The sequence below is a fragment of the Platalea leucorodia genome (assembly GCF_965183815.1).
Source record: "Platalea leucorodia genome assembly, chromosome: 8".
In the NCBI taxonomy this organism is placed as follows: Eukaryota; Metazoa; Chordata; class Aves; order Pelecaniformes; family Threskiornithidae; genus Platalea; species Platalea leucorodia.
In genome coordinates this window covers 15,596,229-15,613,635 of record NC_138830.1, presented here as the reverse complement: position 1 = coordinate 15,613,635, position 17,407 = coordinate 15,596,229, and the positions used below count along the sequence as shown (strand labels likewise).

At 35.4% G+C, this 17,407-nt stretch overlaps 1 protein-coding gene across 6 annotated transcripts in view; it reads right to left on the bottom strand.

Moving 5' to 3' along the window:
- The window catches only part of DLG1 (discs large MAGUK scaffold protein 1), a 164,931-nt gene that overhangs the window by 11,282 nt on the left and 136,242 nt on the right, over positions 1-17,407 (bottom strand). The window contains exons 16-19 of one of the 6 annotated variants that reach the window (XM_082319630.1): positions 12,221-12,397; positions 11,427-11,496; positions 6,176-6,275; positions 2,730-2,771 (exon numbers count right to left, since the gene is read on the bottom strand). In XM_082319630.1, the coding sequence (XP_082175756.1) occupies positions 2,730-2,771; positions 6,176-6,275; positions 11,427-11,496; positions 12,221-12,397 (389 nt within the window). Of the gene's footprint in view, positions 1-2,729; positions 2,772-5,444; positions 5,479-6,175; positions 6,276-11,426; positions 11,497-12,220; positions 12,398-17,407 lie in introns of all 6 variants that reach the window. The other 5 variants (XM_082319631.1, XM_082319634.1, XM_082319632.1 and 2 more) reach the window with 5 other exon arrangements.

Here is a 17,407-nt window from a genome sequence, read left to right as displayed (position 1 = left end):
ATCATGAAGTGGCATTTATACAAACACCTTCAACCACTCTGACAAAAAAAATATTATGATTGTATACACTAAATAACTGTTATTTTATTAATGAATTTTTAAAGACAAACTTGAAAACAAAGAATGCTTTGTATTGTTCTCAGCTCCAGAAAGCACATCAGCAGTGAATGAAACTAAAATAACTGAATTTTGACCTTTGACAGCTGCAGACGTTTTAAATGTTAGTGAAAGTATCTGAAATATACCTCAGTTGCCATCTCTCTAAAAGATTATTTCTAGTCTAACAAGGTATCTCCGAGTAAGATTTCTTGCAATGGAATCACTAAAAATTAACTCCATGACAGCAAAGAATTTATAATTCTGAAGATACAAGCTCAAATTATATGACAGTACTATGAATTTTGAATAAAATACAGTCCTTCAATAACTCACTTGTGTCATTTTGGAACATTCTTTGTAGTTCATAAGCCATACTTATAACAGGCAAAGGAACATACCAATGCTATACCACAGTTGTATAGAAACAGATAGCAAATAAAGGCTTTTATAAATGCATATATTGCTTCTATATATCTATTCTTTATTTCATAGTAAATACCATTGATCTTTTAAATCTAAAATTTACAATTTCATTAAGAGAAATATTTCTCTTATTTGCAATAAATTTGCATTCAAACTGTACTACAGCAATATATGAATGAACATTTTCATTTTTTAAGTTATTGCAAGTGAGGAATATGTTAAGACAGACACGAAAACATGCAACCTGTACATTTTAATATATCAAGAAGTTACTCATGCAAATGGATTTTAGAAGGACAGTATATACTTTCAGAACCCCTTTTAGGCTAGGGAGAGGAATAGGGAATCACCAGCTATTGATTCATCTATGAAAGCTCCAGCTCACATATAATTAGATACTTCTTTGAAGAAGTCACATTGCTATAAGGTCAAAAATTAGTTAAGCAAACTACTAAAGAGATAGTAACAAGTAAAAAGCATCCCCTGATTGAGGGCAAAAAGTATATATTGTCACCGCTTTTCAATACTTTGGAAAAATGAATATTAATAGAATGAACCTTTTGAACAACCGTACTCATCTGTAATCAAGATAACTTTCATATTAGAGAGCAGTAAGAAGAAATTAGAAAAATCATTTTAATAAAAAGTGCTTGGAATTACACATTCAGATAAGCAAATCCATGACATTCATAATAAAATCAGGGCTTCTCAAGTAATAACAAAGTAAAAAACTAACTAGTAGTACCAATAATGAGCTTTAAACATAAATAAAGCAAGCTCTGAGAAAAACCTTGGGGCGGGGGGAAGAGAGGAAAGCGGCAAATTTATGGCGAAACAGTCATGGTTAGATAGTTTTAATGGTGTGTCAGTAAAAATGGTTAAAACTTGTCAGTTTGTCATATAGGCAAAGGCAACTTCCATACATGCTCAATTTTGTGTTATTCTCAGGGAACCCGAATGCCTCCCCCGACTGGTTTCTTTTCAATTACAGTCTATGACACCGTTAGCATTGTAAGTGCTGGGGATTTTATATACATGTGTAAATTCTCTCCTTGAGTGTAATCATCTGGAAGAAAAAAGGTGGGTCATGACCTCTGAGAAGATCTACAGCTTCCAAACAAATGTATCTGTTCATGAACCACCTTCCTTATTACCCTAACATAAATAATATCTGTTTCTGAAGTGCCTGTTATACAGTTAGCAGGCAACCAGGAGCTGATCAGTGAGCCACTCAGTGTCACACTGCGTGCCTTTTACTATTCCTTCTTTTCGTATTCCTCTTCAAATCCTCAACTTTTTCATCCTCCTGCTCTGCTTTGTTCTGTTCCAGGTCTGGAGTGTGTGACCTTACTGAGGAGTTGTTCACTGGAAATGACCAGTGGGATTGACGTTCTGGCTCTGGTTTAGACATTTTAAAGCATTGTAGAGCAGCATCATGCAGCATATTACCCACTGTGAACATGTAGTACTACTGTAGCTCGAGTAATATTAAACAGTACTGTAGCTTGGGTTAGTACAAAAGCTGACTCAGTCTAGTATTTAAAAGATACTACGTCTTGAGAGAGAGAGAGAATGTGTATGCATGCCTAGCATGCTAATTTATCATAACTGACTTCAGCACTTAATGTGTGTCGTATGCTTTGAACACAATTCATACTAAGCACCCACACCTGACAAAATAGATAACTGAAAGCTGAAAGCAAGGATAAATATGCTTGCTTATTTTTTCTTTCATTAGAAGTATATGCATATTAAATCTGAGTATCAGTTGTGAAAAACTGTAGATAGTTATTGCACTATTTAACAGATTAAACAGTTTAGTTATGCTTCCAGTATTAAGCTCAACTACATATAATTATATTTATTAGCATTAAATTTACATTTAGGTTTTAATAGGTCTAGCTAGCTCACATAATTTAAAAAAAAATAGGAATTGATTCAAATTAAGCTGAACTAAGAAAATCATAGATCACAATAAAAATTTCCATAAAGGGGGTTTGCAATAATTCTCTCTAGTCAGTTTTTTAAAAACAAAGACACAGCAGAATTGGCAGTACCCCACCAAAAACATGAATATGGATTTCACCTGAAGGTGACTGGGAAGTTCTATTTAACATGTAAATACCCAGAAAAGACAGACAAACACAACCAAAGAAAGAGCTACTAAACAAAGGTTCTGAATAAACAAAGAACTTAAAAACACTTACGGTAACTACTTTCACTATCGCTGGCATTAGAGGTTACATGCTCTGAAATTGCAACACAATGAAAAAAAAAATAAGGAACATACACTAATGGCATGAGTCCAACAGAAAGCAAACTGACACAAAATAATCCAGATGAAAGACAATACTGATACCAAAATGCTGAAATCAATACATACTGTATATAAAAGTTTTAAGGTACTTCTCATAGCTCTCAGGATCAAGCTCAATTTCATATGAAAGGAATGGATGTTAATAAAAATGTTAAATAGCACATTAAAATAAGATTACAAAAAGTACACTAATTCATAGTTCACATGTAACCCTGCATTTTTTAGGTTATCACTTATGGATGAATTTTGTTGCACAAAAACTATGGGATTATGCATTTCAACTTCTATCCAGGCAATTTATTGATTATATTAAGAGTCCTGTAGCAGAAAATACTGGACTATATTGCAGGAAATATAATGTGGCATGTTGAATAATAGACACCTTCCAATGGTATATTAAATAGTTTACTTGAAGTGCAATGCAGAATTAAGATTTGCACACTGGCCCCCACTCCTTCCCAGTAATGCTTTAGTTTACAAAAGCTCCTGACTTTTATTCTGGACTATCTGTATTAACTTCATGCCTTCTGCATAGTAATCAAAATATTTCAGTAGCTACAAGGTGTTTATATTGACTTTTTTAAGCTAGGTAACTGTGTTAAATATGTTTATGATAAAAATCAATGCAATTGAAGAATTTCAGGTATCAATCTATTCTGTTACCTGAAAATTCTACAAATCTGGTGCACAAATATGAACTTTGATATTGCTGAACTTTATTGTAAAGAATCAATTTTTCTGCCACCCAATGAGTGTGTCTGTAACACTAACATTCACAGGTTAAGACTGCATAAAGAAGCTTGTGGTTGACCTATACAAATTAAGTAAAATTAAATTTGACAGGATGTACTTAACGGAGTGCATATGATAATACATATTGTTGTCACGAGGAGCCTTTATAATACATTAAATACAGTGCAGTTCCTCCCCTACAAGATTGAAGAGAAGGAAGCAAGGGGACTCTAGAGGTAGGAATACGGTTATGAAGCAAGTATGCTTCTAGTGATTAATAAACATTTTAAAAAGTTAGAGTCATCATATGTAAAATAATTAACCTTTTAAAATGTTTTTGGATAAAGCTAACCAATATCTTTAAACAACAAATCTCTGGCTAGACTGAAGTCTCTCCCTTCATTTTTGTGCAGGAAAAAAAGACCAATATTTCCAAATCTTTGTGAGTACCAGCAATTTGTATCTACTTCCATTTCATTTTCTTGTCTCGGAAAAAGAACGTCTGCATTGGCATGGAACAGGCAAATAGTGATGTTTAAAAGCCTCGTGGCAGAACATGAAAGGGAGACATTGTCAATTCAGAATACAAGTGTTGTGATAGTCTTATAATGGGCACAATTAATGAAGATGGAAAGCCCGAAATGCCAGCAAGAACCGCAGTCTTGCAGAGCCCAGGTAACACAGCTTGCATTAAGCGTGGTAAGGCAGTTTCCAAAAGTCTGACTGTGTTGAAACACACTAGAAGCCATTTGTTTTTATAACAGAATCACCTAGTAACATTTCTAGACCACATTACATAGTTTAAACTAGGTATGATCATAAGGCCATAAAGGCTGCTTATGATCTTCTGCTCTAAACCATAAGGCCATAAAGGTTGCTAAGGTCTTCAGCTCCGGACCAAGACTTTCCTTGAAACTAGGCATTTCAGAAATGGAAAATTAATGTTATAGCTACTAGAATTTTTATTTCATGATTGAGGCCAAGTATAGAAGTACACTGCTTCTTACATGTAATTTCAGGAACACTGTGCATAAGAGTTATGCGCTGGGAAGAAATGTTATCTTTAATGACCTTTTGTCACTTATTTTAGTGACTAATTTTACTATTCCATAAACACAACAATGTACATGTTTAATATCTGTGATGAAAGCAAGGTCTTGACTTTTTTTTTAATTTGTCATTTTAGTACAGGGGTGGTCTCTGTATACACAAACAGATCTGTTAGAGTACTCGGCAACTTTTGAATCTTACTGTATTCAAGTAGTTAACATTTCTGCAGGAAATACAACTACTGCTTATGTGTCTCCTCTATTAGCTACCCCTCTACCTGGTCTAAAAGCATCATAAGAGTTCAAATAAGTCAGACAGAAAAAACCTCTCATGGCATTTGTTAAGCAAAGTTTTTTTGTTTGTTTTACATAGCTGTAAACATCAGTCACCTAGAGAGAGAACTGAAAACTGTAACTAGTTAAAGTGTTATGGCAATGGTGGTACTATTACTGTAAAAAGCTACAGGTTATTTTTAAATAAATAAAAACACAAAGACAAGACAAAAGTGACATAAAAAAATAATCACCAAATTTAAAAACACAGTACTATTAAGAACAAACAAGTAAGTGCTGGTAAGCTTCTGAATAAAAAAAAAAAAAAAAAAAAAAAAAAAATCTAACGTGATAGTCACATGAACTTAAAGTAACACGTTCCTGAAAGCAAAAAACCCCAGAACATTACAAACTAGAAAAAGCTTATGAAACATTTTTAGAGTCAACCTCCTTATGCCAGTAGAGCACCAGTCTCAAAGAGATCTGTTAAAAAAAAATAGTAATTTTTCAGATGGAGGTTAAAATAACTTGGGAGTATTTTGATCACTTACTCAGGCCTTTTGATCCCATGTCGTCAGGGACCTCCTGCAGAGTAGTCCCCAGAGGGCAAGCAATAAAAAGACAATCACAAAGAAAATAATTGTCAGTAATATATAAAATTGGCGCTACGACAGGAGACAGTTCCCAGAACATCACAGGGGAAGGTAAGCCTATACGATTGACCTGACTGGCACATGAAGCGTAATCAGTGATGCAAACAGCAGAGAACGCAGTTTGTAGCAGACCTGGTCTGAATTAGCAAACTTATGCAACTGCTTTTTGAGAAGACACTTTTTTTTTTTTTTTAGTGCTGGCAACACTATGAAAGTAACCTCTCTTCATTAGGAAAACCAAATTAGAATGGAATGACTTTGAAGTAACCAGTCTAAAGGGACTGATTCGAGAAGCTGGTAAGCTCCGTTACACTTCCTTCATTGCTGCGTGTTCTCCTCCAAGTCAGAAGTGCGGAACCATCACTGACAGCACTGGAAGACTTATCTCCTCCAGTTACGTACACACTGTTACTCAAGAGCATTACCCAGTTTATTCCAAACTGGAATACTCCTGGGTTAAATTTTCCTTCAACAGCAGTGTTATTGATTTTGTAGATTGGTTTGTCATTGGCACCTCAAGCTCATCAGCCTGTTGCAGCTCATGAAACTGTCTCCATGGTAACACCCTACTGCAATCTAGCAGGCCCTTCTATGTGTGCTTCGCTCTCCATCGAATGCCACATACTTACGGTCAATATCACTGGTTTCCTGCTCACTCTGGTCCTTGTTCTTGTAGAAGGGAAATTTTCGGGAAAAGAGGTTCTTTTTACGCTTGTCATTGAATGACTGCTGAAGAAGAGAAGGAGGGGCAAAACAAAGGATGTCTAATGTCTGTGTGAACAAAGGCCCAGACCAGCAGCTTTGTGGAAGCTGACTCCTATAACCAAATTATGCAGTGCATATTTCAGATTAACATTATCTTCTCAGCTCATTAAAAAAAAGAGATTGGGATCATGGCTTTTCTCACACCCTCTGTATTTCACATGCTTACTACTGAGAGAACTGGCAGGCTGGTTCATCCTATATGGCCTGACCTGTATTTCACAAATTTAGGCCTGCTGGGAGTATAAAAAGATGGGAAAAACTAGGCTATTGTAAGATGTCCAAACCATAATGAATTCAATTAAATCACTGATATTGTCTAATACAGGGGTTACAGTATTTTAAAAAACCACTGAGGCTTTACCCACGCTTTTGCAAACAGCCGACATCATAACAGCACACCAGAAGTATTTGCCAGTGTTACCCATTTGCAAAGGCAAAACTGTAAATACTTTGGTGCCAGCTGCTAAATAACATATCATACAGTAAAGAAAAATGGAAGCTAAAAGCTGGCGTTTTACCAAATGCTTTTACAATAAAACTAAGTAACAGTGAAGTAGGAAAATGGGGGGGGGGGGGGGGGGGGGGGGGATGTGTCTAGCTAAAATATCCAAACAATTAAAAAACCCAAAACAAATTGTATTTGTTTCAATCTTTCACAATTGCAATTCATTGCAAGTTCACTGAAAGAAATTACCTCACTCTATGTAAGTCTGCATCCCAATACCAAGATTAACTTTCAAAAGATAGACTCATTTCATTTCCTTACTGTGGCAATTATTTTTTAAGGTGCATTTACAGAGAATTACCACGTGAAAACCCCTGCATGTCTGAGGATCACGTTCAGCAACTTTTGACATTAACTGCTTGTGTTGCTGAACAATTTCTGCATCTCAGTTACTATGAAAATTTCTAGAGTTACCTATAGAGACATATACATATCCACCCATTTGAATATAAACTATTATTGTGCTCCTTGTCTGAGTGATGGAGACCATCAATGTATTTTCATTCATATATAGGTATGTCTACAGGTGTAATTAACACAGAATTTAGTAATATCTGCCATTTCTCCTGCTGAAGACATTATGTGACTACAGCACCTTTAATTTACCATTCTAAGTCAATAAAGAAACTCAATGGATAAATACATCAGTAACATTTTTATTGCAATTATGCCCAGAACTAGGACTAATACAGCTAACTTGAAGCTAGCTGAAATTTCTTTTCATCTTTAGGCATAAGTGAATCATCTGCCCAGTTTTGCCAAGACATGAAATTTGCCATGCTTTTGTCATTTGGTTTGCAGAAACTCTGTTACAGGAAGGATGGCAAAAGTAAGAAAATGCTGCCCAACTTGGTTTTGAGGCCCTGTGCTGCAAGGGGACTGTTTATTTCTAAGCCAAGCAGAGCCCACGTGCAGCAGGAAGTAATAAAACTTCAGCAGAACCATTTTTTAACAGCTACTTTCAAAAAACCAAAAATATTTTCAATTCATATGTTAAAGACACTATTAACAGCTATTTCTAACATTTGGAGCATGTTAACTTTCAAGTAATTATCTGTCTTCAGCCAGTGTGAGTTCATCTTCCTCTATTATAGGGAATACAGTTGCAAAAACATGTATTACCTTTTCTACCAGCATTAAGTATGGAATGAAATATAGTAACAACTGGGGGTCAAATCAGACAAAGTTTTTTCGAACAGTGGGCTATCTTCTTTGGTACAATTACAAAACTAGCATTTGGCGTTCCTAAAGAGAATGCCTATAGTGCAACACAAAAGCTGCATCCTGCTGCAGTACTAACAATCCTTCTGGCCATCTGTTTTAATACAGACTTGCTTGGCAATATCAGATACTGAAACATCCAGTGATATTTTCATTACCATTGTTTAAAAAAAAAGTTTACTTGAAATTACCAGGTGTTAAAGAGGCACATGGTACCATGGGAGCACAATCAGTGACATTGAGCTCTGGAAATAGCAATACTGTGTTGAGTAGGAAATCCATAAAACCTTTAATTGGCTGGCATCTGTGTCGGACTAAAACTGTCATTCCACTGTAAGAACTGGTAAATTATCAACCTGACATATGGACAAAAGAACTGGTTTGGGGCCAATCATATGCTTGCAGGAACCACAGTTGGCATGGGCAAGGTTTTAGGTTATGGTCCTCCTGACCTCCTTTGTCTGAAGTCAGCAAGTCGTTGCAATTGCTTTCTCATAACCAGAAAGATTAATGTACTCTACAAAACAAGAGCAATAAAGAAATATGCCCAGAGGAACAGATCTGGGCTGAGGATACTAAAAAATACTGTAACATGAATTTCAAAAAGTGGAAGCCTCACATCTATATAATTGTTCCATTCAGACAAGTCCTCAGTTTGGGCAAAACAATAGGGGAAATAAACGTAACAAAGCTAAAACGGTGCAGTTTAACTGAGGTGGTGAGACTCTGCAATTTGTACAGTTAAAATGAGTGGCCGATTTATTGTACCTCATAAAACATAACCAGGCTCTTCATTTTAGTTTTGAAAATATTTCATAACAATATTTATTTTAACTTTCTGTACAGTAAATCTTACTGAACTAACATTAAATTTTATATACTGCATGTATAATGGTCAGAGTCAGTTCCATTGCCAAAAAAAGGGAAAATAAAAGTAATATTATACTGATTTTGCACAAAAGATTAGCCAAAAGATTATTTTTAAAAGATACCATGATTATAAAAAGCTAGAGAGAATTGCTTATTAGTTGAAAATGCATAGTAATTGCATTAAATTTTTCATAAGTCCAAGTCAAATTATAAACAGGCATCATAAGCAAGAATATATTAAAACAGAAGCAGCACAGAAAGTGAGATAAATGTGTATATGAAAGGAACAAACAAGAAAAAAATTCAACCATTTAATTAATCAGGTTTTTTAGCTTTCCTTAAAATGAAAGGAACATGGATTTTAATGATTGCCATCACTAGGGTTATTCTTTAAGGTTTTAATGCAGAAATTTTGAAGAAAATACAAAGTTGGTAATTCATCCTGTCCATGGAGTATTATCACATACAGATACAGGAAGACACACAGTCCATGAGGACGTGTATGGTGCAGACAACTTAACTGGGAAAAATTCACCATGACAAATACAGGAAGAATACTTTAAGGAGAAACTGTAATGTTAAAACATTTACAGCTGAAGCAAAAGGTTGTGAACAGTGTAAGCGTGTTTGCAAAACGAAATGTTACTAAAGAAAAAGAACTGCAGTTCTGTATCAATGGCAAGCGTAGTTGCTTTTCCACTCAGTATTCCATGCATATCTTTGGTGCTATGCTAGTACACAGTGACTGTGCACTAACTCTGCTATTGTCAAAATGCTACTTCAAATACATCGTTAATTAAGTTAACTGTTTGCAGTTTATTGATAGACAAACTACAAGACCATGCAATTATCTTCCAAAGAACATGGTAACATTTGAAAAATTACTGAATGTAATTAAAATAATCTGAAGTATTTAAGCCATTTTCTTTATGTGATTTCTAAAAAGTGAATTCAGATTATAAAAATGATCAGGTTAAAAATTACCACATTAGTTGATAACATTTTATTCCAACACCAAAATATGAAAGTACCAAACCAGAAAAAAACTGCAAATAATCCAGTGAATCCTCAAGGCAGTACTGTAATTGTTCATCAGAAAATAACTAGAGATACTGATTTCCTTTTAAAGAAATACTTATAGAAACAACCATGACATTGTCTCCATTAATAAACTAAACTGAAACCTTCGCCATGTAGCAGAGGGATGTAGGTATGGAGTTGACAATCTTTAACGTATGAAGTCCTGACTATCAGGATGAAGTATTGAGGCTTTAATACTTTATATATGTGATTTTTGAAGTTATGAAAACATTGTAACTGAAATAAATGACTAAAAGGAATCTTTGGGATCCACAATAACAACTGACTAATGTTACAGCATTAGTGCTATTAAAAAAAATAATCATTATTTAAAAAATAGCTTCCTCAGGAGCTTAAAGCATGTTTCAGATTTTAAAAAATTATAATATGTTATTACTTTAGAAGGCTCTTACGTCTAAAATGCATATACCTAAGTCTTGGAATTACTAGTTATATACTATCGGTAGAAATTCTAAGATTGTGATATTGTTTCTCAAATTTCAAAATGACCAAAACACTGCAAAAAAGCCTCACCCTCAAAATAAAAAAAATAATTTGGCTGCTTTACCATTATGAAATTGCTATAATTTCGGCTACAAGCATTCCTATTACTACTTAAGTAGCTACCCTGATTTCTCACCACTCAGTCCCATCACATGTACTGGGACAGGGATTGCATACCATGCAGTGAACTGCACCAAGGGACTGACTAAAATTAAACCCAGGATTTCTTTTGGATTGGGTTATTTTTCATCTGCATTGGTTATTTTACATGATTCAAGCACAGCCACATCAGTATTTGTGCCAATAGAGAGCGGCGGTGAGAAAAAACAGCTGTGAGATGGAGATTGATTCTGGTCAGCAATGGCACTAGCCTTGAGTTTTTGTTGGCCTATAACCTTGCCAGAAATTCTTTAAAGCTTCTGCATCCATAATTGTAACAAAGAAGTTACTTTATGCTGTCTGCATAACTGTGTACATTGTAAAACCTCATTTTATTATAGGTACCCTTTTAAGCTCTACTTTCTTGTTTTCTATATGCGTTAAAAACTTTAAAGAAAGGAACATATTACTTTTTCTGAAAATTGATGGTAAGCCCCTCCTCCCAAAAAAGGGAGTCCGGGAGCACAATTCACACTAAACGACTAAACCGCTTTATAAACAGCACTTGTAGAGCTGTTAGAAATGGCACTATTCAATACTTGATTAGTATCTGCAATTCCTAGTACATAACAGTATTATTGATAATATGTATTTCTAAGCTAATTGTTCAAACAATTTGCAGTTGTTATGGCAATGGTTTACTACTAAAGTTAGCTTTGGTGCTCAGAATTATTTCTATCTTTTCACTAAAAACTGAAACTCAGTCTGTATAGATAAACGACTGAAAAATGTTACCATTCACAATGCCAGGTGTAATCAGTACTTCATTAACTCACCCCTTTATCTCCTCTTGCTTTGGAATTGAATTTCACTGTCTTTAAACGGGCTCGTTCTTTTTTCTCAACTCTACCACAAAAACACACACAAAAAAAGTTAAATCAGCAAAATTCCAGAACTTCAAGTTACTACTTGTTACACTGTAAGCATACAGGTGTACCTTTTGTAGTACAGATTTTTGTTGGTGATGACACCTTCAGAAAATGGCAGCCTGCTAGTGGGCAGACTGTATTGGAAAAGTAGGGTATTATTTCTCAACTGATGAGCTGTGAGGGTATTGGAGTATTTTGTGATTATATAGGTTCAATAAATTGGAGGGCAAAAAGAAAAAGCATGTCACAATAAGTGAGCAGCCTCAGTTACCAGTCAACAGCAGATATTAAGACTCAGAGCACCTCATCTCTTATTTGGGTCTCTGATATGCCAGCAAACACCTTGTCTCTGTTTACTCTGGCCACCAGAGAAAGACTTTCCGCCTTCTCATATATAAATGGTGTAATGTTATTAAACCCATAACTTGCTTACAGTGAGAACAGAGAAATGGACTTGGACCACCTTTATCAACTTCAGCACGCAACTCCTAAGGCTAAATGGGATTTCAACAAACTTCTCATTGAGTTAGTCAGAATCCCACTACAGATTTTTTAAAACAAACAAAAACCCCAAAAGAAAACCAAGTGGCTGATGTGGTACAGAATTAACAACAAAGAGCAAAGCATATGCAATATATGTATTAATCATAACAGACGTTTAATAGCAGATACCTCAAAGTCAATAAAATATCATGACATACCTGCGTTTGCTTGGGATAACTCCAATTTCATCACTTTCTCCATCTGGAGTTACCTGCCGTGCTTGCCACCATTCATCATCAGAAGCATTAATGACATGGAGAATATCACCAAATTTGAAGTTCAATCCTTGACTTGGAAGGCCGCTATCTTTAGTCTTGTCATAATCAAAAAGAGCTCTAGATGGAAAATAAAAAATTAAAGACAGAAAAAGTAAGAAAAAAGCCCAGGGAAGTATGAATAGCACAAAATATGAAGCTGCCTGTGTTGTTCACAAACAACTGCATCATTCTGACAGTTGCTTAAAACAAGAATGCTGAATGCATTCTCTCTCTATATATACACACACACTAAGAATATATAGGATAGCATTCACACACACTTAGAAGTTTTAATGAATGAGAACAAACTTTGTACAGAGCAGAACTCTAGTACTCTGCAAAGGGCCTACAGAAGATGCCTCCTGCAATTCAGTAAGTACTCTGAACACAGCAAGTTACATGTCAGCCTAGAGGGAAAAAAGGCAAGTATTCTGTCGAAAGTTCTGTAATGTATGTTGTTTTATATCAAGTTACAAATTGAAATTATTTTGTTATATATAAATTACTGTCTTTAAAGTAAAAGTCGATTTCCTGCTCACAGGGTGGCAGGAAAAAAAAAAAAAGCTTAGAAATATGATCAGAACACAACTTTGCTACTGCAGTACCCAAAGGCAAAGAACTTTATGTGTATTCTTTTAGAAAATTCCCAACCAGTTCAAGAGAATCTCATCTTTTTTTCTAAAGTAAGCCTGTTTTCAAATAATAGGCACCAGCAATACCTGAACACCAGCTGCATGGCTACAGTTCTATTAACATTCCCTTTGCCAGCAAGGTTGGTTTATGCAAGTCCGCTATTATCCATGCCCACATTGATGCCTGCTTTGTACTGATTCCTTCCCCCTTCTTACTTTGAAAGCACAATTGTCTGGAAAGGAACATGGTGCACCATACTGTGGAACTGACCTGGGGTAAAATTAATTTCTTTTCTCCCTGTTGGATCATTTTATATCTGGATCAGTTCCCTGAGGAACTGCAGAGACTTGCAGTATGCTTCTCCCAGCACAATCGAGGGTTTAGTGAAGATGGGGAAATGAATGATGATAGGAGCCTCTTACCAAATTCTAAGAGATACTCCTAAGATTATGCCTTATAAAGGACTCTTATTTTACATTTGAAAAAGGTGTATGAACCTCACCTATGTAAAGTGAGAAGTGCCTGTATGACACAGGACAAAAAGTCCTCAACTTTATTTCACCTGCAAGCTTGTAAGTTTTTCAGTGATGCACTTTCTAAATGAGACCCTATCTCGATTTAGAGACTTGAGACCAAATCCATCACAGCTTTAGGAAAGTAGCAACAATAGATTACAATGTGATGATTTAAAATGATGTCCTTTTCCTTGTCCAAATTCAGTTAGTTTCTTCTTCCCAAACACTAGTCTCACATACCTTTTTCTGCTACGTTTTTAATGTCTCAGAATTTTTTTAACCCATTTAAGTACCTGTAAGTCATAACTGTTTGCTCCAAAATGTATTTTAGCTTTGTAAATTTTGCCTTTCTAAAGCACAGTGTGTATTTCTTTGGGTTTGAACTGTATTTGCGCATAACCAACGTCAAATGGCTTACAGGGAAGAAATTCAACATTTTCTGTCAGATCAATTAATCTTTAGCATAAGGTCTATTGCAAATTCAGAGCTGATTGAGACACCATGCCTTTTTGGGGCCGTAAAAAGTATCAAAAACTTTTCATAACGAGATAAAGGTTTTAGTATTTTTTTAGAAGTCTATAACAAAACAGACATTTTAAAATGGCTTCAAAATATTTACTCTCATGATACACACAAAGCCCTACAATTAAATGTGCAATACTTTTAATTTGTAAGATTTATAATAAAATTTACGTTTCAATTTTGAAAGTGCTTGGAGGTTGAAATTGCAGCGCAACCTCCACTATAATATCTTTCAGTTAAATTCCATAACATTGTTTTGTGTTTAAAACTTGTACTTTTATCTCTGTTCAAAGCAAATACAAATGTTTGTTCAATTTTTGTTCAACAGGGTAATAAATACTTGTAGTAACTGAGATATCCAGATTCTTTTTAAAAAATCGGAATTCTTATTTTCTTTGAAATAGTCCAAATATTGCAGGACTATACACTAAACTATACACCTAGTAGTTATTCCTCCAGATTTATTCTGCACACGTGTGTCGAAGAAGCACTATGGACAAATATCGTTCCATATCTCAAATAAATCATAACAAATTATAAACTTTTAATGCAGATTCAAGTTGTTTACATTTTCACTGAATTAATTAAATGCATCATGAATTTTTTTTCCTGAGAATTCTTGTTAGCATTCAAGCAATGATTTCTACCAGCACTACTTTTAACTTTTAAGTTTTAGTTTAAATATGAGCAGTGAGCTGGGCCTAACAGCATTAATATGTGTTGACTGCATGAGACTGCATGAGAAAAGAAAAAATACACAGGACTGAAATGGAAACACAAATGGATAAAAACCATATATTATCAACATGCACTCTTCAAACAAGATAAATGGTTACACTGATTAGTTTGTGCACAACGAAAGACAGGTTCACCAAATAATTTTCCTCTGAAGGGGTCACTTCAAGAAAAATAATTTTATTGGGAAAAAAAGTCAAAGCTAATAAAGATAGTTTTATAATAAGATGAATTAGGGTGTCACACAGTAGTGACAAAACTATGCAGCTAAAATTTATAGGAACACCAGGAACTGGTAACGATCAAATAAATGAGCCAAAAAGCAAACAGAATTAACAAAAATCTCTTTTGATTCCAACTGATTAACATGGCTTTTCCTGTATGCCTGGCAAGTCAACAAACGAGAACTCATTTCACAGCCAAGATGACATATTTATCTACAGACTGGTATATAAAAAATAGCTCTTTTTATTAACTCCCTGTATGGAGACTTTTAATACAGATTAACAATATCATGTATACATTTATTTACTCTAAGTTATAAACATTAACTTACTCAGAAAGACATTTGGTATTCCTGATCAACTGCTGCTTTGAATGCAGTCCCATGATATTTACTCTAAAGTACTATTTAAATGAGTCATAAAAATTATTTTACAGAGAAAGCGTGAAGTGCTCCCTTTTATTTCACCTTGTAGTACTCAGCAACTAAACAGCACTAAAAAGGTAACTTGGTTCCTTCACTGTCGTGGTTTAACCCCAGCCAGCAACTAAGCACCACGCAGCCGCTCGCTCACTCCCCACCAGTGGGGTGGGGGAGAGAATCAGAAGGGTAAAAGGGAGGAAACTCGTGGGTTGAGATAAGAACAGTTTAATAATTGAAGTAAAATAAATTAGAACAGTTAAATAGGCAAAGCAAAAACCGTGCACGCAAACAAAACAGAACAAGGAATTCATTCACTACTTCCCAGCGGCAGGCAGGTGTTCAGCCACCTCCAGGAAAGCAGGGCTCCATCACGCGTAACGGTTACTTGGGAGGACAAACGCCATCATACCCAATGTCCCCCTCCCTCCTTCTTCTTCCCCCAGCTTATATATACTGAGCATGACGTCATATGGTATGGAATAGCCCTTGGGCCAGTCTGGGCCAGCACCCCCCCTGGCTGTGCCCCCTCCCAGCTTCTTGTGCCCCCGGCAGAGCAGGGGAAGCTGAGAAGTCCTTGACCAGTGTGAGCGCCACTTAGCACCTATTCAGAGACAGCTTAGCACTGCTTAGCAAGAACCAAAGCATCAGTGTATCATCGACATTGTTCTCATCCTAAACCCAAAACACAGCCCCATACCGGCTACCAAGACGAAAATTAACTCTATCCCAGCTGAAACCAGGACATTCACTTACAAGTCTACAGAAACTGAAGTCGCATGTTTCACTAGTGTTTATGCTTCAAAGCCAAAAATTTAAAGGCTGTGTTAACAGTGCCAAGTTTTCCAAATGTCTTTTTACCTGGCCGCACTCATTACTTTCACTATCACAGGCTGTTGATCAAGTTTTACTGAAGCATTTCTTCTTTTAGGGTATTCTTGCCAAACAAAGCAATCAGGAATTCCTGCAGCAAAGGCATCTCCATGCCTTATTTCATGAAATCTTACCACTTCAGAATGAATGAAGGTCAGCTTATACAGGAGGTTCTCTTTTTCTCCCTGAGTTTTTGGGAAAGTTGCCCAATTAAGCTACTCCTGCAGGCAAGTAAACTTTTCAGGCCTGGTGCTAATGCCAGATCCTATTTTTCAACGGACTTAGTTATAATTTCTTAAGGATTTCAAAACTGTGACGTTTCTTCCACTTGGAGATGTAACCATTTTTTGCTCTAATCCAAGCAGGAATTGGCACCATTGTTCGAATTTGTAACGTATCATGCTGGTCAGAAAAATGCACAGAGGTAAAAGTAATTTTCAATTTTGAATTCTACACACATTGCACAGACTGAGATTTGGCGTACAAGATGAGATAAAATATGGAACAAATTTACTCCCTGTCAACGTATTATCATAGAAACTTGATACTGTGAAAGTATCTCACTTTTTCACATGTGCTTTCTGAATCTGTAGGTGAAGGAGGAGAGCATATAGATGTATTTCAGATGCAAAATCAGAAACATTGTATGAAAGTATCTCTCTCCTCTCAGAATAAAGATCAAAAGAAATATAAAGCAAAAATAAGAGGCGGCCATTAAATCAGTACATCTTGGGGGGGGTGGTGATTAGATGTGCAAACGAAGAGTTAGCTGATGCTGAATTGCTGTATTTGTATTGCCCTCCAAGGACTGTTTGTTATATTGCTATTCATTATATATTGACATACACACAATTAAGAAAAAAAATCTGCCTTTTTACTTCAAATTGTATTTTCAGGCAAACACAATTGTCTTTTCTTTAATATTACATAACACCGCCAAAATGCTGTTTACAGGCAGAATATTCATAAAAGATATCAAGTTTCAATTACAGGGACACAATGATGTATCTGATTTTATTTGCTATTTTGTTACCACAATTTTGAGAAATCACCAGATTATTATTTTTAGAGTATTTTTATTTGATAGAATTGTGTTTGAATGCCTATAAACGTTTTACTGTTGGATTTACCATCCAATTCAGCATTACGGTACATAACTGGAATCCT